General features: G+C 37.8%; 1 protein-coding gene across 1 annotated transcript in view; it reads right to left on the reverse strand.

The window, feature by feature from the left end:
- LOC106087640 (galactose mutarotase) overlaps positions 1–21,461 on the reverse strand; it is a 78,424-nt gene extending 56,963 nt beyond the window's left edge. The window contains exons 1-2 of the mRNA XM_013252754.2: positions 21,071–21,461; positions 7,413–7,506 (exon numbers count right to left, since the gene is read on the reverse strand). Coding sequence (XP_013108208.2) covers positions 7,413–7,506; positions 21,071–21,181 — 205 coding nt within the window. The 5' untranslated portion in view covers positions 21,182–21,461. The remainder of the gene's footprint in view (positions 1–7,412; positions 7,507–21,070) is intronic.
- Between the last annotated feature and the right edge of the window lie 1,201 nt (positions 21,462–22,662).

The raw sequence follows: 22,662 nt of genomic DNA on the forward strand, positions 1-22,662 counted from the left end.
TTCGACTCATATTTTCGTCAAACATGTATAAGACGGGCCATCTTAGCACAAAACCGCTCGTGCACGTTTTCATGGGGTTCCCATCTCGAAACCACGTTTATGAGGAGACTTGCCTCGACAAGGCCAAGAAGGAACGGCAAGGCAGGAACTGAGGCGTTTAACTATCTCCTACTCTTCGTTGCCACAGCTGCGGCAGTGGCCGTTGTATGGAATTTTCGGACACCGTAACATGATTTCCAATAAGTCAGTGGCCGCTCAGCACCTCTTTAGGTCTTGACAGAAGGAACGGCAAGGCAGGAACTGAGACATTTAACTATCTCCTACTCCCCGCTGCCACAGCTGCGGCAGTGGCCGTTGTATGGAATTTTCAGCCGCCTTGCATGATTTCCAATAAGCCAGTGGCCGCTCAGCACCTCTTTAGGTCTTGTCAGGTTCCTTTGCCCCGGCTGATCAGGGATTTTATTCGGTTGAGGTTGTATTGTGGTACTCCTTGTGGTATTCCTTGGTACACTAAAAGTTTCAGTCTTATCCCAACTATCTGTGACCACCCTAGTCCACAACCGTTACATTATGATAGATTACAAACAGTTATTCGGCTATCTGAAAAAATTCCATCTTACTGCTGGTCCTTTAAAATTACGACCACCGCATGTAACACAAATGTCTTACATTAAAATAAAACAAAATCCATAAATTGTAGTTTTTCTTCTACTCATTTCCCTTAGCCCTAAATTTTTTTCCCCAATACTTGCTGTCTATATACGATGATAGGAGTAATGATAAAATTCCTTATCATTCAAGTAAAATTCCTAGGCATCACCATCATTCAGCGATGGGTCAATCCCATCAACCAACCCATGGGCAGCACATGCAAAATAGAGGAGGTCCCATAAACGCTTTTATGTAAATCAATGTCAGAGCGAAGAAATGTTACATGTCATCATTTAACCTAATGATTTTTTGCATAAAAACATGTCAAATGTCCCCCGGAATAGCAACAGCCAGCACATGGGGGTTGGCTGGGGCTGTGGCTGCTGCTGATGCCCCATAAAGAAGACGGGAAATTCCAGCAGTGCCACCATAAAACTCCTGCCACCACAAAAAAAAGAAACGCAACAAAAAAGTTGAGGTCGTAAAATAAAATGCTATCACCGTAGTTGGCCAAACTGTAGCAGCTACGGCCAACGGTCCGTGAAACGCAAAAAATATGACTGTTCATCAAAAAAGCGTCACATGGGGGGGACAACAGCATGCCACCTCTCTCATGTTACTTGGGCTCAATGCGAAAAGGGAAAATCAGCTTTGGCTTTGGCAGCGAAACAAACAAAAAGAATACATAAAAGTCGAAAATACGAGAAGAAAAACACAAAAAAAAACCAAAAAAAATGAAACTATCATCATTCTTTACAGCATATTTCGTGACTTTGCGTCAAAAAACGTCAAAGTAGTAAAACTTCCTTTTTTGATGGTTTCAGTTTCTATTTCTGTTTCTTTTTCCACAAAAACAAAAAAAGAAATTGTTGCTCCATAGTGAAAACTAGGGGCTATAAGGGGGTCAGCTCAAATCCCTTTTTCCGGGTTTTAGCATCGCATAGAAAAATTACAAAAAATACCAACAAGTATGTTGTGAAAGTAGTTGACATTTCCACATTTACTACGACTGATGACTTGGTACATTGGCCATTTTAGGCTCACAGTGAAGGGGTGAGCATAAGGTATTTTACAAAGCTCAATAAATTTTCAGTTTTGGGGCAACACCTCAAACCATGGGAGAAAAAGGTTGGTTTACTTGGAATGTTTACGACGAAACGCTTAAATATTTTTTATTCATGAAAATTTGCATGGACAACTTTTAAACTTAATCCGTAAAAAAGACACCTAATTTTTTTTTTGTTTCTTTCTCTTTAAAGACGAGCTCAATGATTGGAGATTTTTCTTTGCATAAGGAAGAGGAAAACCAGAGATCGCAACACACACCACAAAACCACTATGGGACGCGTTTCGTAATTTGGTTTAGAATCACTCATCAGCCATATTAGGTGTGAAGGCTTCAAGGGCCGTACGTTGGTATGTTGTACTTATACCTCTGTGATATATAAAGGGTGATTTTTTTGAGGTTAGGATTTTCATGCATTAGTATTTGACAGATCACGTGGGATTTCAGACATGGTGTCAAAGAGAAAGATGCTCAGTATGCTTTGACATTTCATCATGAATAGACTTACTAACGAGCAACGCTTGCAAATCATTGAATTTTATTACCAAAATCAGTGTTCGGTTCGAAATGTGTTCAAATTTTGACAAATTTTGTTCAGCGATGAGGCTCATTTCTGGTTGAATGGCTACGTAAATAAGCAAAATTGCCGCATTTGGAGTGAAGAGCAACCAGAAGCCGTTCAAGAACTGCCCATGCATCCCGAAAAATGCACTGTTTGGTGTGGTTTGTACGCTGGTGGAATCATTGGACCGTATTTTTTCAAAGATGCTGTTGGACGCAACGTTACGGTGAATGAACACATTTCGAACCGAACACTGATTTTGGTAATAAAATTCAATGATTCAATGACTGTTGCTCCATGTGCCCAGGTTCGAATCCCTTAGCTAAGCTGACTGAACCCCACATATACAACTAGAAAACCAAACAAGTAAGAGCGTGCTAAGTTCGGCCGGGCCGAATCTTATATACCCTCCACCATTGATCGCATTTGTCGAGTTCTATGCGCGATATCTCATTTTAAACAAACATAGAATATTGAATAAGAACTGTTATGCTATGGGAGCTATATCAAGTAATAGTCCGATTCGGACCATAAATGAATGCTGAACATTGTAGAAGTCATTGTGCGATATTTCAGTTCATTCGGATAAGAATTGCGCCTTGTAGGGACTCAAGAAGCAAAATCGTGAGATAGATTTATATGGGAGCTGTATCAAGCTATTGATCGATTCAGACCATATTAGACACGTATGTTGAAGAGAGAAACCGTTGTACAAAATTTCAGCCAAATCGGATGAGAATTGCGCCCTCTAGAGGTTCAAGAAGTCAAGATCCCAGATCGGTTTATATGGCAGCTAAATCAGTTTCTATACCGATTTACGCCATACTTAGTACAGTTATTGGAAGTCATGACAAAACACCTCATGCAAAATTTCAGCCAAATCGGATGAGAATTGTGCGCTCTATTGGCTCAAGAAGTCAAGACCCAAGATCGGTTTATATGGCAGCTATATCAAACCATGGACCGATTAAAACCATACTTAGCACAGTTGTTGAAAGTGATACCAAAACACTACGTGCAAAATTTCAGTTAAATCGGACGAGAATTGCGCACTCGAGAGGCTCAAAAAGTCAAGACCCAAGATCGGTTTATATGGCAGCTATATCAAAACATGGACCGATGTAAACCATACTAAGCACAGTTATTGAAAGTGCTACCAAAACACTATGTGCAAAATTCCAGTTAAATCGGACGAGAATTGCGCCCTCTAGAGGCTTAAAAAGTCAAGACCCAAGATCGGTTTATATGGCAGCTATATCAAACCATGAACCGATTAAAACCATACTTAGCATAGTTATTGAAAGTGCTATCAAAGCACTACGTGCAAAATTTCAGTTAAATTGGACGAGAATTGCGCCCTCTAGAGGCTCAAAAAGTCAAGACCCAAGATCGGTTTATATAACAGCTATATCAAACCATGGACCGATGTAAACCATACTTAGCGTAGTTGTTGGAAGTGATACCAAAACACCACATCCAAAATTTCAGTCAAATCGGATAAAAATTGCGCCCTCTAGAGGCTCAACAAGTCAAGACCCAAGATCGGTTTATATGACAGCTATATGAAACCATGGACCGATTAGAACCATACTTAGCATAGTTATTGGAAGTGCTACCAAAACACTATGTGCAAAATTCCAGTTAAATCGGACGAGAATTGCGCCCTCTAGAGGCTTAAAAAGTCAAGACCCAAGATCGGTTTATATGGCAGCTATATCAAAACATGGACCGATTGGGCCCATTTACAATACCAACCGACCTACACTAACAAAAAGTATTTGTGCAAAATTTCAAGCGGCTAGCTTTACTCCTTCGAAAATTAGCGTGCTTTCGACAGACGGGCGGACGGAAGGACAGACGGACGGACGGACATGGCTAGATCGACTTAAAATGACATGACGATCAAGAATATATCTACTTTATGGGGTCTTAGACGCATATTTCGAGGTGTTACAAACAGAGTGACGAAATTAGTATACCCCCATCCTATGGTGGAGGGTATAAAACTGCTAATAAAATATTGTCTCTCCAAAGATTAAAAGATCGTCTTTGAAGAGAACTTCTTTTAAAGTTGTCTTAAGGGAAAGGTTCGCACTGCAGAAAGTTTTCGAAGCAATGATGGTTATGCAACCCATTTAGAGCTTTATTCATAGTAGTGCGAGAGGATACGGCTGTGGTTCTATTCTGGTTATTATGATTGCGATGGGCAGACTAGGGAGGGTCTTAAACTACCTGACATCGAGACCGATTCGAGTATGATCTTCGGGAAAACGGCTTTTAATGGTAGAGAGGAGTGGAAGAAACTTCTTTCAAAATTGGCTTAAGAGAGAATTACATGGAAATTTTGTCTTTGACGAATATTTTATAGACATTTTTTTCAACTTCTAAAGTTTTTTGCCTGTTAGGGCGAGATCATTAAATTTTACAATTTTTGTATGTTTATCTTTCGAGGCGAGCTGGATGATCGGAGATGGAAATCGAAAAGGAAAGCCAAAGATAGCAACATACACCAACCACTATGGGACGCGTTTCGTCTTTGGTTAGAAGACTTTTCAACCATATTGGTATGTTGTATTTGAATCGTATTAATTGCGAAAACGCATCTGTGATGCAATGACGACATTTACCGCGCTCGACAATCCTGTCTATTAGCTGTACTCTTTCCCAATGCATGTATTTTTGTGTAATGACAGACATTCTGTCTGTGACAAATTACACTTCTTCCGTACTACACATGATTTTGTTCATCTGTTGAAAGTTGCATTGATGGCTTCGAAAGCCAAGACAACGGCAATGGCTCTCACCGTTGCTCCGTGGTCCCAGGTTCGAATCATGGCCAGGCTCTGCCGAATTTTTTTTGCCTGTTAGGGCGAGATCATTAAAAGAATTTTTTTTTCTCTAAAGAAATTTCGTAAAACTTTTGTCATATGAGAAAACTTTGGAGAAAACTTCATTAACATTTTGTTTTTGGGAAAATTGTAATGAAATTATGTCTTTGGGGAAAAAACTATAGCTTGCGGACGGACTTAGGGAAAACAGACCTGATCCTCTTCACTTGGGCTTGGAAATACCTGATTTTAGACTGCCGCCTTTGGTTAGGATCAGCTTGCAGTCACCGAATCAGGCAAAATATCTGTACCTAGTCGTTGATTCGAAACTGAACGTGAAAAATATTCAGGAGGATAGAAACCGAAAAGCGCCGTGAAGCCGGTAGGAAGTGGGAGGTTTGCCTGAAGATAATTTGTTAGACACAGCCATTGTGAAAGCGGTGCTGACATATGGGGCATTGGCATGAAGCTAGGCCATGGAGAAGAGTACTTGCAACAGGGATTTCGAGAAAATTAAACGTCTGGCTTATATCGATATGGCGGGATCGTTAAAGTCCACCCTGCAGGAAGTTTTGAAAGGAATGATGGATATGCAACCTATTGAGGTCTATGTGGATGCGTTTTAGGCTAAGAGAATTTGGCATGCTGAAGGAGAGAGAATATGGCTGCGGTTCTATTTTATTTTACGGTAGGGAGGAGTATTGAGCTTGTAGAGAATGGGACCAGTTTTGCCACACAAGAAAATTAGTGCTCCCAAAAATTTAAGAAAAATCCTACCAAACCAAACCAAAACCTACCAAATGTTCTTACTTACTTACTTTTAATGACTATGACATAACATTTGTTCCGCTAGCCGAACGTAGAATAGCGTTCCAAGCGTCTCGATCTTCTGCGCTCATTCTAAAATCTCTAACACCAAGTTTCGAAGTGTTTCCCATCACTTGATCTTTCCATAGGGCTTTTGGTCTACCCGGTTTCCCTTCAAAAGACTTCTTTGCTGGAGCTTCTTCATTCATTCTGACAACATGACCTGGCCAACGCAGCCGTTGTACTTTGATGCGTGTAACTATGCTATCGTTGTCATACAGCTCGTGGTTCATACGTCGCCTATATTCTCCATTAACCCAAACTGCTCCATATATTCTACGAAGAATCTTTCTCTCAAACACTCCAAGCACTGTTTCATCTGCTTTCACAAGTACCCATGCTTCAGAACCATGTAACAGCACGGGTAGTATCCGTGTCAGTGTCACTGATACTTCAGGGGGCTCAAGATGTCAAATCGAGAGATCGGTTGATATGGGAGCTATATCAAGTTTAACACCAATTTGGACTATACTTTGTGCGATAGTTTGAAGTCGGAAGAGAGCACTGCATGCAAAATTTCTGGCCAATTGGATATAAATTTGCAGCTGCGAGGGGCTCAAAAAGTCAAATCGAAAGACCATTGAATATGGAAGCTATACTCACAGATGAGCCGATATGACCCAATTGCTATCCCCAAGGACCTACATTAACAACAAGTATCGGTGCGAAATTTCGAGCGGCTAGCTTAAGGCGTTCGACTAGGCACGGACGGACGGACGGACAGAAGGACAGATTAACAGACGGACACGGCTAATTCGAATTTATGGGGTCGCAGATCAATATTTCGAGGTATTACAAACGAAAAGCCACCGTAGCTCAGCCTATGACGCTGAACGCCTGGGTTCGAATTCTGGCGAAAACATCAGAAAAAATATGTTCAGCGTTTGTTATCCCCTTTTAATGCTGGCGACATTTGTGAGGTACTTGGTCAAGTAAAAACTTCTCCCCAAAGAGCATTACACACACCGTTCAGACTTGGCTATAAAAAGGAGGCTCCTTATCATTGATCTTAAAACCCGAATCGGTCAGAACTCATTGATATGTAAGAAGATTGCTCCTGCTTCCTTAATGGAATATTTATGGGTAAATTTACCATTTTTACGAACGGAATGACTTGATTATTATACCCCCATCCTATGGTGGTGAGTATAAAACATTAACCGCATTGTTGCTCTGCAGAGATTTACTGGAGAGATACATATTCATATGATTACATGCCACAATTGAGTTTGCTGAATATTTTAATTGTCTCCCCCTCATATGCTGTTCCCAATTTCTAATCATGCGTATAATGACGACTGCAATTGCCATAATTGTACCAATTATAATTATATTCTGTATTTTTTAGGGAGCAACCCTACTGATGCCACATTTAGCCCCCTTCTAGGCCACTTATGCATGCCAACAACTTAACTCATAATTTACTACATGGACTTACCTGCCACATCATCATAGCCTAGGACAACATCATCCATATGACCACTTGCATCCGGTACTTGGATGCTGGTTATGGTGGCACCCAAAGTGATAACCTATTTTTTTGTTGTTGTTTTGTTAAGGCCAGCAACAGTAAAGCCATTTCAGAATTTCAAGTAGTTCCAATGCAAGAGATTGTTTGTTTGTTTGTTTGGTTTTGTTTTCGAAAAAACGACAAGTTGATGTTTTTTAATTGAATTGGTCATGGTTGGAAAAGAACAGGCAAAAGAAGCGTATAACCATTAGCGCCATCATAGGACATGCCATCAACATCATCATAGGCATTAAGCGGAAGACCATCAGTAACATCATGAGCATCATCATCATCACCATCATCATCATCGGCATCATCATTATCCATGGTGCAGTATTTTGTGGACATTCCAAGAAACGTTAAATGGAATTTTGTTGTTATTTGAAAACCAGCAGTTCATGTTGGAATCATAGTTAAAGTCCCAGGCAAACAACAACATTCATGTCCAAACAGTAAGAAACCGGAAACAGCATGGAAAACAAGAGAAAAAAAAGAACAGAGTACAAAGTGGGAATTAAGAAAGTTGCTGCAGAAAATAGAAGCTTCTTTATGGCTAAGAAACAGGAAAAACTCTAGATTTTCTTGCTCAAACCATCAAAACGGCATGTCACATGAGAAAGCAGTTTCAGAAAGTAAAACTCATGCAAACAGAGAACATTGATGACTTTTCGGCACTCTAAAGACAAGATTTCTAAGAAATTTTCTCAAAAAATAAAATTTATAAGAAAATTTGCTCTTAAGAAGAAATTTTTAAGAAATTTTCGTTTAAAACAATGTTTGTAAGAAATTTTCTCCTAAAGCAAAATTTCTAAGAAATTTTCTTTTGAGACAAAATGTTTAAAACAATGTTCTCAAAAGAAAAAATTTTTAAGACATTTTCTCTTAAAAAAAATTCTATAAGACAAATTTTCTAGGAAATTTACTTTAAAAAACGAAATTTCTTAGAAATTTTCTCTAAAAACGAAATTTCTTAGAAAATTCCCCTAAAGACAAAATTTGTAAAAAATTTTCTCAAAAGACAAAATTTTTCTTAAGACAAATTTCTTAAAAAAAAGGAATTTTTAAGAAATTTTTCAAAGTTTTAAAGAAATTTTTCCTTAAGAAAAGTAAAAAAAAACATTCTCTATAGACAAAGTTCTTAGAAATTGTTCGCTAAGACAAAATTTTTAAGCTATTTTCTACAAAGACAAAACTTCAAAGAAAATTTTTGGCAAAAAAAAATATTTTTAAAAAGTTTTCTCTAATTTTTTCTAAAGAATAAAATTTTTATGGAATTTTAAAATTGCAAATTTGGCCATGAGAATTTCATTATGGAAAATGGGCAAACTTCTCACAAATCAATGAGAGCTGTTTGACTCAAATTTAAAAAGGGTCCTCCTTTTTATAGTGGAGTCCAAACGGCGTGCCTCTTAAGGGAGAAGTTTTTACAAGGAAACAGTCGCAGACAAAATAAATGTGATTGAAAAAGATATTTTTGAACTTAAATCGCAAAAGATGGTATATCCACAAAATAGTGAGCTTGAAAATGAAATTAAAATCCTTAAAGCACAGCTAGCAAAGCAAGAAAACTTTCATGTAGCTTCTGAATTAAGAATAAACGGTATTCCTTCGTACAACGGCGAAAACTTAAACATATTATTCAGTAATATTTGCAATTGTTTTAATATTCCTACACCCACAGTAAAATCAATATACCGTTTAAAAAATAAAATACGTCAAAACAATGATGCAACAATTATTGTGGACTTAATGTCATCTTATGATAAAAATTATATCTTGAAATCGATGGCTTTTTTCAAACGCACGAATAAAACCCCTCTCCTATTAAACCATATTGGGTTCGATTCAAATTATGTCGTTCACATCAATGAAAATTTGACAGCAGCGAACTACAAAATATTACAGAGCGCACTTAAACTTAAAAGGCAGAAATATGTGGATTCTGCATACTCTTTTCGTGGACTAATTTATGTTAAAAAAATGAGATCTGATCCCCCGCAACAAATTGATGACATCGAGCAGTTAAATAAATTTTTTCGTCAATCCGATGAAATACCTGAACAAACTTCCAACATTTCTTCAATCGTCACAGATCCATAGCACTGTTTCTTTATTTTTTGCAATTATTCACCTAAAATACACTTATATATTTTTAATGTTATCAATTTATTTTTTACTAAAATTTTTTATTATAATTTATTCCTGCTCAATTATCTACATAATAGTCTCAAGCTTTCTAATATATTTCATCAATCTACAAACTTCAGAAGCATTGCTAACACCTGAAATTCTTGATGAGTAACAACGCTTATAGTTCCAAAGCCAGCCTTAACTGTATGATTAAAATAATGGCAAAACAAAAACCTGGTTTACGTGTGGTACACATCAACGCGCAAAGTCTAAATAACAAAATTGATGAGTTCAGATATGTTTTCTGCAACTCTGGAGTGGACATTATTTGTGTATCTGAGACTTGGTTTCAGCCCACAATATGCGACAGTATCTACAATGTCAATGGATACAAACTCTTAAGAGCTGATAGACAGTCGAATGCTGGCGGAGTAGCTATATATATAAAACTTGGATTACGTTTTACCCTTAAGCTTCGGTCCAATAATGACTCTAGTATGGAGTATCTTTTTATTGAAGTTAGCATGCAAAATAAGGAAACAATTTTGCTAGGTTGTGTTTATAGGCCGAACAACCACGTCGATATCGAACCCGTTAGAAATGTTATTGAAAACTTATCACTCTGCTACAATGATATAATCATCGCAGGCGACTTTAACAGCAACTTGCTACTGGACAACAACATTTCTAACATCATGCAAACACTTGGATTATTCTCCTTTAACACAAGTGTTCCTACTCATTTTACCAACACAAATGCAAGCTTATTGGATTTAGTATTCGTTAACAACTATTCTAAAATACTTTTGTACGATCAGCTGTGTGCTCCTGGTTTTTCGAAACACGATCTTTTATTTTTTATCTATGATGTGCATGTTAATACCACGCCTACAAGTTACACCTACCGGGATTTTAAAAACATCGATCTCAATCTGGTAAACAGTTGCCTTGATAAAATCAATTGGAATTTCATTTATACACTGAGTAGTGTCGATGACCAACTAACGTTTCTGCAAAACAACCTTCTTTTTCTATATAACTACTGTGTTCCTGTTAAAACCAAGGTGGTGAATCACAATCAGCAACCCTGGTTTAATAATAATATTAAAATTTTAATCAAACAGAGAGACCTGGCTTATCAAAGATGGCAACGTTTTAAAACATCGTATCTACATGATATTTTTAAGCATGCCCGGCGTGCAGTTGTAAGAAGCATTAATGCGGCTAAATACGAGTATTACAGCAGGAAGTTTAAATGTGCTGTGGACAGCAAATCAAAATGGAAAACTATTCGCGATATCGGTATTGGCACTATGCAATGCAATACAACTAACGTTAATTTAAATCAATTAAATGAGCTATTTACAAAAGTGGGTAATTCTAGCACCTCTAACGATTTTTATTCATGTCTCCAGACGGTTCCCATTGAACATGATTTTTCATTTCAATGCGTCAATAGTACTGATGTCATGAAAAGTATCACTTCAATTAAGTCCAACGCTGTGGGTACTGATGACGTTAGCCCAATTTTTATTAAACTTTTGATGCCTCAGCTATTACCGTACATTACGTATCTAATTAACAGCATAATTACAAAATCCACGTTTCCCCAGAAGTGGAAACAAGCTAAAATAATACCAATACTGAAAGCAAACAACGAATTTAGACCAATAGCAATTTTACCTTTTCTATCAAAAGTTTTGGAAAATTTGTTAAGTTCCCAGATAACAGCGTTTCTTGAAAATGAGAAACTGTTGACTGAGCACCAGTCTGGGTTCAGGAAAAAAAGAAGCTGCACAACAACTCTTATTGGTGTCGTCGAAGACCTTCGTAAAAAACAGGATAAAAATATGATATCCATGCTCGTCCTGTTGGACCATAGTAAGGCGTTTGACACAGTAAATCATGATATCTTGTGTTCAAAACTCAATAAGCTGTTTTATTTCTCCGATACCGCCTGCAATCTTATTGCGTCTTATTTGTCAAATCGTTCCCAGTGTGTTGTCCTAAATGAACAAAAGTCGAACGTATTGGATATATCGCGAGGTGTGCCTCAGGGCTCTATTCTTGGTCCTTTATTGTTTACCCTATATATAAATGACCTTCCTGACGTCCCTGAGACATGCAGTATACAAATGTATGCGGATGACGTACAACTATATGCTAGTACAAAAGTCGAAGATATCAATAGCTGTATCTCAAAATTCAATAAAGACTTGCAAGCAATCAGCGAATGGGCATGTACAAATTGTTTAAACATAAATCCATCGAAATCTAAACTAATAATTATTGGCAAGACTCCAGCCTCTCAACCCGATATTAACTTAAGAATTTCAGACTCAACTATTCAGCGAGTGGAGTCATCTAGCAATTTGGGTTTGACTTTTAACACCAAGTTGAATTGGACTAACCACATAAATCGAGCTTCCGGCAAAATTCATGGCATGTTGAGAAACCTATGGAAATTACGTACATCGACTCCTCAAGATATTCGCTTATTGCTTGCTAAAACGTATTTAATCCCAACGCTTCTCTATGGATGTGAAGTTTTTGCATGCTGCGGTTATAATGACACAAGGACACTTAATGTTGCCTATAATAATATTGCAAGATATGTCTTTAACAAAGGAAGAAGGGAAAGAATTTCGGAGTTTTCATACCAAATTTTTAATGTCCAATTTGACAACTATCTTAAAATCAAATGTCTATTACAACTGCATAAAATAATTTATACACAAGTACCTCCTTATCTGTACAATCGTTTACAGTTCGCAAGATCCAATAGAGGAAAAAAACTAATTCTACCCAGATTTAGAAAACTTTCTTCAGAACGACAATTCTACATAGGCACACCACGTCTTTGGAACTCGCTCCCCAATAATATTCAATTGTTAAGCAATGCTTCCGCCTTTAAAACTGAACTTTTTAAATTTTATGCTTGATTTATATAATCGTTTTTCATATTCAACCTATATAATGTTAATTCTTACCATAATTACTCTATAATTATTCTTTAAGTATCGTTTGCATTTTTTGTGTGTTCACTTTTAATTCTAGTACAGTCAATTATAAGATATTTCATCTTGTTGTACTAGTAATGTCAATAAATAAATCAAATCAAAAAAAAAAAAAAAAAAAAAAAAAAAGGCTGCCATATCATTTTTATACCCTCCACCATTGGACGGGGGTATACTAATTTCGTCATTCTGTTTTTAACACCTCGAAATATGCGTCTAAGATCCCAAAAATAAATATATTCTTGATCGCCATGACGTTTTAAAATCGATCTAGCCATGTCCGTCCGTCCGTCTGTCTGTCGAAAGCACGCTAACTTTCGAAGGAGTAAAGCTAGCCGCTTGCACAATTTTGCACAAATACTTCTTTTGGGTGTAGGTCGGTTGGAATGGTAAATGAACCATATCAGTCCATGTTTTAATATAGCTGCCATATAAACCAATCTTGGGTCTTGACTTCTTGAGCATTTAGAGGGCGCTTATCCGATTTGGCTGTAATTTTGCACGTGGTGTTTTGGTATCACTTTTAACAACTGTTCTATGTATTGTCAAAATCTGTGCATAACCTGATATAGCTGCCATATAAAACCGATCATGGGTTTTGCCTACTTCAGGTTTTCGAGGGCGCAATTCTCATCCGATTTGACTGTAGTTTTGCACGAGGTGCTTTGGTATGACTTCCAACAACTGAGCTAAATATGGTTCAAACCGGTTCATAACATGGCTAGCTGCTGTATAAACCAATGTGTGATCTTGACATCTTGCGCCTCTAGAGGGCGCAATTCACATCATAATTGGTAGAAATTTAGTACAACGACTTCTCCCATGACCTTCAACATACGTTTTCAATATGGTCCGAATCGATCTATAGCTTGATACAGCTCCCATATAAACCGATCTCTCGATTTTGCTTCTTGAGCCCCAACAAGGTGCAATTCTTATCTGAATGGACTGAAATTTTACACCAATGACTTCTACAATGTTCAGCATTCAATTCATTTTTGGTCCGAATAGGACTATAACCTAATATAGCTCCAATACCATAACAGTTCTTATTCATTCTTCTTTGTTTGTCTAAAAAGAGATACCACGCAAAAAACTCGACAAATGCTACCCATGGTGGAGGCTATATAAGATTCGGCCCGGCCCGAACTTACCACGCTCTTACTTATTTCAAATGACCCATTTCCACACAAATGTCACTAGGAGGGGACAATCACCGTTTACTATTTTTATACCCACCGCCATAGGATGGGGATATACTAATCTAGTCATTCCCTTTGAGATCGAAATATTGATCTAGGACCCCACAAAGAATAGATGTTCTTGATCGTCTCGACATTCTGAATAGAACCAGCCATGTCCGTCCGTTCGTCTGTCCGTCTGTCGAAATCACGAAAGCGATTGAGCGCGTAAAGCTAGCCGCTTGAAATTGTACACAGATACTTAATTTTGATGTAGGTCTTTGGTAATTGCAAATGGCTCATATCGGTTCAGATTTAGATATAGCTCTCATGTAAACCGATCTCCCGATTTGATTTCTTGATCCCCCCGGAAGCCTCAATTTTCATCCGATTTGACTGAAATTTTGCACATAGTGTTCTGTTATGACTTCCAACAACTGTCTCAAGTATGGTTCAAATCGGTCAAGAACCTGATATAGCTCCCATATAAACCGATATCCCGATTAGAATTATTGAGCCCCTGAAGGCCGCTATTTTTGTCCGATTTGGCTGAAATTTTGCACATAGTGTTCTGTTATGACTTCCAAGAACTGTCTCAAGTATGGTTCAAATCGGTCAAGAACCTGATATAGCTCCCGTATAAACCGATCCCCCGATTTGATTTCTTGAGCCCCTGAAAGCCGCAATTTTTGTCCGATTTGGCTGAAATTTGGCACATGGTGTTCTGTTATGACTTCCAACAACTGTCTCAAGTATGGTTCAAATTGGTCAAGAACCTGATATAGCTCCCGTATAAACCGATCCCCCGATTTGACTTCTCGAGCCCCGGGAAGCCCCAATTTTTGACCGATTTGGCTGAAATTTTGCGCATAGTGTTTTGTTATGTCTTCCAACAACTGTGCTAAGAACGGTCAAATTCGGTCTTTAACCTGATATAGCTCCCATAAAAACCGATATCCCGATTTGACTTCTTGAGCCTCTGGAAGCCGCAATTTTTGTCCGATTTGGCTGAAATTTTGCACGTGATGTTCTGTTATGACTTCCAACAACTGTCTCAAGTATGGTTCAAATTGGTCAAGAACCTGATATAGCTCAAATATAAAATGATCTCGCGATTTGACTTCTTGAGCCTCTGGAAGCCGCAATTTTTGTTCGATTTGGCTGAAATTTTGCACATGTTGTTCCACTATGTCTTCCAAAAACTGTGCCAAGTACGGTCCAAATCGGTCAAGAGCCCGATAGAGTGTTCTGTTATGACTCTCAACAACTGTGCCAAGTGTGGTTCACATCGGTCTATAACCAGATGCAGCACCCTTATTGTAGCAGAATCAACGGTGGTGGATTCCCTCCAAGTGCGGTTCACATCGGTCTCTAACCGGATATAGCTCCCTTATTATAGCAAAATCCACGGTGGTGGATTCCCTCCAAGTGCGGTTCACATCGGTCTCTAACCAGATAAAGCTCCCTTATTGTAGCAGAATCAATGGTGGTGGATTCCCAAGATTCGCCCCGGCCGAAATTAGCAGGCTTTTACTTGTTTATGATGTTCTCACCAGGATTTGAACGCAGGCGTTCCGCGTCAAAGGCGGACATGCTAACCTCTAAGCTACAGTATCTTGTATGAATCTTCCCTCAAGAAATAATTTTTATGAAATTTTCTCCAAAAAAAAACCATAAAATTTTCTATAAGGAAAAATTCTATGAAGTTTTCTCTAAAGAAAAAATTCTATGAAATTTTCTCTAAAGAAAAACATTTTATAAAATTTTTGCTAAAGAAAAAATTCTATGAAATTTTCTCTAAAGAAAAAATTCTATGAAATTTTCTCTAAAGAAAAAATTCTATGAAATTTTCTCTAAAGAAAAAATTCTATGAAATTTTCTCTAAAGAAGAAATTCTATGAAATTTTCTCTAAAGAAAAAATTCTATGAAATTTTCTCTGAAGAAAAAATTTTATGAAATTTTTTTTCTAGAGAAAAAATTTTTGTATAGAAGATATTTTATGAAATTTTTTCTAAAAAAAAAAATTCTGTCAAATTTTTTCTCAAAAAAAAATTCTATGATATTTTTCCTAAGAAAAAATTTTTATCAAATTTTCTTTAAAAAAAGTTTAGTGAAATTTTCTATCAAGTTTTCTCAAAAGAAAAATTTCAAAAATTTATATGAAATTTTCTATAAAGAAAAATTTCTATGAAATTTTCTCTTAAGACAAAACTTCTATGAAATTTTCTCTAAAGAAGAAAACTGAATTTTCTCTAACGACAAAGTTTCCAAGAAACTTTATCTACAAACAACATTTTTTCTTAGGACAATATTTCGAACTTTGAATATTTCCCTTCAACTCTGGGTGTTGCAATCAAATCCCTTTTTTGTATTGCCTTCCTTCTCAGTAGTTCTATGTTGGATATATCGAAAAGAGCACTGAAACTGATATGACATAAAGTTGACCAAGTTTTTCAGCTCGTCTGAAACACTTATTTAGAGTCAACAGATTTCCATTTTTTTCTCTCTCTCTCTGAGATTTCCCTTTTCAAGTTCTTGCAAAACAGTAAGAGACCAAAAAAAAAAAAAAATAAAAACAAAAAGAAACCTCCGAAACCCCAACAATATTGTCTCGACTTTAGTCAAGTGGTCCTTTGGGTGAGATTTTGATAAAAACAAATTGCTGTGGTGACTGCAAGTGATGCTTTAATTCATCCTCAAAGAAGATGTGCCAACACAAGGACGAACGTTGTATGTAGTGGTGTATCGAAGTCGAGCAAAGATGTTAAAACATTTTTTTTTGGCTTTAATTCTGGGAGCCTATAAAACCTATTGGCTTTCAACGGTCATAAAATTTATTTGTGCCATAGCAAAAAGTGATGTTTGGTTTTTGGAAAAACAAAACATCAAAAAACCAAAAAAAAAAAAAAACGATGAAAACAACAAACAACTCTTGTTGGTTGTTGGTTGGCTCTCTCAAGCATGGGAGACCATAAAAACTGATTGCGGTTTACCTGTCATAAAATCTATTTAACGGACTAACAATTCGGCTGCAATTTGAGGCCACAGTTTGGCTATCACCATGATTTATGTGATTCAATTTATCACTGTGTTGCTGTAGGGAAAAACCGAACTGCTTAAAACTTTTGTTGTATTTTTTGGTGTGATTGTGATTGAGACTTGAAATATGTGGCAGACGTTCGGAGTCAATCTGTCAAGGTTATATTTTTTGCCCAATGATTTTGGTTTAATTGCATCAACAAAAGGGGGGCATTTTTTGGGAAAATGCGATATACCCCCACCCGGTATTAAGAAAAACTTTATATCCATATAGTGAATTTTTTGGATAAGCGAGTTTGAGGAACTTTTTCACGTATTTGCACTTCCGATTCGTACTCTACTTCGAAATACCTTTCATTTGATACCCATATTGTGACGAACGTGATATGGGCTCAGATTGAAACTGGGCCAGTGGGCAGGCACCCACTCGACCCCATGATTGAAAATCGGTTTGCTATTTCAATCCAAACTACCTTTTACTTGACACCCCTTTTTGTCCTGATTGTGTAATATGTTTTACTAGATTCCGCTTTAATCTATGCATCTTCTCTAAGATTTGTGGATTTTTCTGATTACCTCCAACTCTTGTTCTTTTCTCTTTATCTTTGATTCAACGCAGATTTTTTTCGAGTGAGTACAGATTAAACTCTATCTCTCTCTCTCTCTTTAACTCTATTCATGCAACCTTTTAAGATATCTTAAAAGGTTTCCCCTATCCCCGATAGAGGAAAGAGATTGAGAGTGAGAGAGAGAGAGTTGTTATTTAAGATTGTTTTGCTAATTTTTGATATTCTCTTTTACTCTTCCGTTGACACCTTGGTGTAGATTCCATTATTGTGGAATGCATATTTTGGTATGCATTTTTAAGAAAAATAAAATACCCCAGCAGTGTTTGAGATAATAGAGTTGCCAAGTCACGAAAAATTCTAAAAATTAATATAAGCACTTAGTTCACAGTGCACTCGACTAAATATGAACTATTTTTAACCAAGCCAGTTTAATTTTGGAAGATTGTTCATATTTGCAAGTGACATCTAATTTCCCTTTAAAAAGGGTTTTCCCATAAAAATAAGATTTTATTTTGAAAAGTAACTATGCAAAAAAAATATGTTGATTTTTTTATGACAAAAATAAGATGTTAATATTTTAACGCTCTTAAGCACTTAGTTCACATATTTTGGGTTTTCAAATATTAGGGAGTTCATATTTTTCCAAGTATACTGTATTAGAATTTCTGATATGGTGCTAACAAAGAGATGAGCATCTACCTACTAATCATCCACACATTGGATGTTTGCAAATTGCAAATTTTGCCCTTGAATATTCCACTAAGGAACAGGGGCAAACTTCTCACATATCAATGAGTGCAGCCCGATTCAGGTTTAAGCTCAATGATAAGGGGCCTCCTTTTTTATAGCCGAGTCTGAACGGCGCAGTGCGACACCTCTTTGGAGAGAAGTTTTACATGGCATAGTATCTTACAAATGTTGCCAGCATTAGGAGGGGAAAACCACCACTGAAAATTGTTTCTGGTGGTTTCGCCACGATTCGAACCCAGGCGTTCAGCGTCACAGGCGGACATGCTAACCTCTGCGCCTACGGTGGCCTCCATTGGATGGCCATGTTTAACCGGTTAATTGCAAATTTTGCCCATGAACATTCCACTAAGGAACAGTGGCAAACTTCTCACATATCAATGAGTGCAGTCCGATTCAAGTTTAAGCTCAATGATAAGGGGCCTCCTTTTTATAGCCGAGTACGATCGGCGTGCCGCAATGCGACACCTCTTTAGAGAGAAGTTTTACATGGCATAGTACCTCACAAATGTTGCCAGCATTAGGAGGGGAATGCCAACGCTGAAAATTTTTCTGATGGTCTCGCCAGGATTCGAACCCAGGCGTTCAGGGTCATAGGCGGACATGCAAACCTCTGCGCTACGGTGTCCTCCGGTAAATTATTATGGAGGGGTAAGGATGGCTATAGGTAACGCCGATGTGGCTGATATTTCGCACGTAGTGTTCTGTAATGATTTCCAACATCTGTGCCTTGTACGGTTCAAATCGGTCTATAACCTGGTATAGTTCCCATATAAACCTATTTCCCGATTTGACGTCTTGAGCTCTAATAAGCCGCGATTTTTGTCCGATTTGGCTAAAATTTCGCATGTAGTGTTCCGTTATGACTTTCAACAACTTTGCCAAGTACGTTCCAACTCGGTCTATAACCTGATATAGCTCCCATAAAAACCTAACTCCCGATTTGACTTCTCGAGTTTTTACAAGCCGCAATTTTTATCTGATTTGGATTAAATTTGACCGAGGATCGTCCACTAGCTTTGGTGATTAGACCAATACTTACTTCCACCTCAGTAATTTGGTGGACTGCTATGGAGAAAAAGTGCAACATAACCACCACACAACAGGTTCAGAGAACATGTTGTCTTGGCATAGGCGGAGCGATGAGGACCCCGCCCGCTAGGGCACTGGAGACTATTCTAGATATCCGACCCATTGACATACAGATTAAGTGTGAGGCAGCTACTGCGGCTATGAGAAGCCTATGAAGGCGATGGGAGAATGGAATAAGGATGGGAGCTGCTCATATCATCGCGGCAAAATTCAGGCGACGTTAGGAAACCAAGAAGGAAGGAAAGAGGTTTCCGATCTGATACCTGATATGAACCTTGAAGTCGCGTGCGAGGCACTGCTGCCATCGGCACAGTTTGGATTGACGGAACCCTAGTATTGCCATCTGGAAGATCACGTTACACGGATGGATCAAAGCTAGAGAACAGAGTGGGCCTGGGGGTCTACAATGAGAACCCGGGTACAGAAATCTGTTTTAGACTGCCTGACCATAATAAGGTCCTGCAGGCGAAAATCCGGGTGATCGCGGAATGCGTAAAGTGGTGTGGTGCTAACGCGTGGACGTCGAGTGTGAACATCTTTACCGACAGTAAAATTGCCATAAGGGCAATAACAACCAGGACGGTAAGGTCACCAACAGTCTTGCAGTGTAAGAAGGAGATTAACGCCTTCTCTGAGGATGGGAAAATCCGCATCGTTTGGGTGCCGGGCCATAACGGAGTAATGGGAAATGAAAGGACAGACGATTTGGCGGTGAAAGCCAGAGGACTGCCGTCAATAAACTTGGTCTATATGGAAACTATATCTAAATATGGTACAATCTGGACCATATTCTATTCGACGACGGGCCAATTGAAACTCGCTGTTCCAAATTTTAGCGAAATCGGACTACAATTGCAGCTTTTATGGGCTTTAAACCCTGCATTTGCATATCGGTCTACATGGTAACCGATTTAGACTATATTTTCAACAACTGAAGCTGCGTAGGAAAAAAGTACCTAGCGAGCAGTCGTAGAATTTTTACGACGTCAAAATCGTCGTAGAATTTTTACGACGATCAGGAATATATATACTTTGTAGGGTTGCAAATGGATTTTTCGATGGGTTGCAAACGGAATGAATAAATGAATATACCGTCTATCCTAAGGTGGTTGACTGATTAGATTAGAATACCTTTAATTTATGGTGGTGGGTATAAAGAGTTAAATGTCACAATGCAAAATTTCAACCAAATTGGGTTAGAATTGCGCCATCTAGGGGCTACAGAAATCATATAAATGGATTTGTTTTTATAGTGGCTGTATTTTAATTTGAACTAATATAGCCTATTTGCAATCAGCAACCACACCGACATCAGTAAAATTTTATGTACAAAATTTCAAGTGGGAAGCTTCACTGGTTCGAACAAACGGACATGGTCAGATCGACTGAAAATGTAATAATGATCATGAATATATACACGTTATAGGGTCGCATTTCAATATTTCATGGTGTTTTTAATGGAATGGCTGGATAATGCTAAAAAAATTAAAATTTGAATAAAAAAAATTGTCAAAATGACTTAAGCAACTTCGATTTTTTTACATACCAATTCCCCAAAGCTGGCAACCCTCAATTGTATCAATAGACTTATTTACAGCTCTCATTCTCAGTGTGAAATGAATGTGTGAAAGCAGAAAAGTAAACAAAAAACAAAACACTTTAAAAAACACTTAGCATGGCTAAATTCCTCTCTCCATCAATGTGTACCGGCTTGCAAGTTAGCGCTTTGCATAACTCTTTGCTTTAAGCAGCAAAAATCTTCTTATCGCAGCCACTTGGGACAGACAATAGCCAAATTTGAAGAACTCACCTGCACTTTCATTTGCATGCAATTCGTAAGGGTAAAACGTTTTATTTCCTCCATTTGTTTTGTCAATGGATTAATGGCTGTGCCAAAAGTATCTTCCGTTATAACAATCATCTTTGTTTTATAGCCTTCGCTGATAAGTGACGCGTCGTTTCTTGTCTGATGAACTTCAAATGGCAGTTAATTCAGAATTTTAGTAAGCAATTTGGAGTTTGACACAGTATGGTTGAAGGTGGGGGGCCTCTTTTTGTACGTAAATAGTCTATTTACGTGTTATTAATAAAATTTTATGATCCGCTTGATTGTTGTAGCAAACCGACAACACTTAAGTTCACTTATCCGAACCGAATGTCAAACAATGCGACAAGAATTCATTTTTATATTAAATGCCAATGAAGCTTCTATGACTTTTCATTCAATGCCTTATCAGTTTCTGCTGAGTGTTTTTTGGCCCCAACCACAGGACAGTTGGATGGAGAGAGAGAGAGTAAGAGAAAAAGAGCAACACTTGTTATTGTTCGGGGGTTTAGTAAGTACAAACTTGATGCATAGCTACTTTCTAAGAAGAGGGAGCGATAGAAAGAGAGGGAGAGTGTAAATAGATATGTTAATATGTTGGGTGAGGAACTCACTTAGAATTTTATAAAGTTGACATCTACACTCAGCAAAAACATCTGTAATTATGGCATTGTTGGATTTATAAAAAAAGAGCTAGAAAACTTAAGATTTTACAAATTGTAGTAAAGTAAAAGTAAAATCGCCTTCGTGGTAACATAGATATGGGAGTTTTATCGAAATCTAAACTGATTTCTATGAAATTTAACTATGGTATCAAATGTCATTAGATAATAATAAGCTGTCAAAATGTACCATGAAGAGCCTTTTGGGCCTTTCAATGAAATTTCCTATGCAAACGTGGTTGGGCCCCAGAAACACGATAATGAAGTTCTAGATCTAGCCGTGTGCGTCCGTCTGTCGAAATCACGATAGCGGTCGAACCAATAAAAATATCCGGGAGATTGGCATATAAGGCGGGTATATCCAAATATAGCCCGATCTAGACCTTACCCGGTACTGACGTCGAGGGGCCTAACATATCACACTGCGCAAAATTTCCGCAAAATAGCATAATAACGACGCCTTTATTGGAGCCATTACCTTAAATCGACAGCTACATATGGCAGCTATCTTATCTTATATATAACGAGTAAGTGCGTGCTAAGTCCGGCCGGGATCAAAGGATAAAAGAAAAGAATTGCTTTGCTAATTGAATTGAATGTTGGAGACCACAGTAGAAGTATATGTGTAAAATTTCAGCCAAATCGAATAAGAATTGGTCCTTTTAGGGGCTCAAGAAGTAAAATAGCGAGATGGGTTTATAGGGGAGCTGCATCAGGCTAAAGATCGATACAGACCATATTTGACACATATGTTAGATGTCATGGAAGAAGCCGTTGTACAAAATTCAATTCAGCCAAACCGGATAATAATTAGGCCTTCTTGAGGCTCAAGAAGTCAAAAACCCAGATCGGTTTATATGGCAGCTATATCATGTTATAGACCGATTTGACCCACATGTGAACCATATTTGGTTG

This window comes from Stomoxys calcitrans, chromosome 4, assembly GCF_963082655.1.
Source record: "Stomoxys calcitrans chromosome 4, idStoCalc2.1, whole genome shotgun sequence".
NCBI lineage: Eukaryota > Metazoa > Arthropoda > Insecta > Diptera > Muscidae > Stomoxys > Stomoxys calcitrans.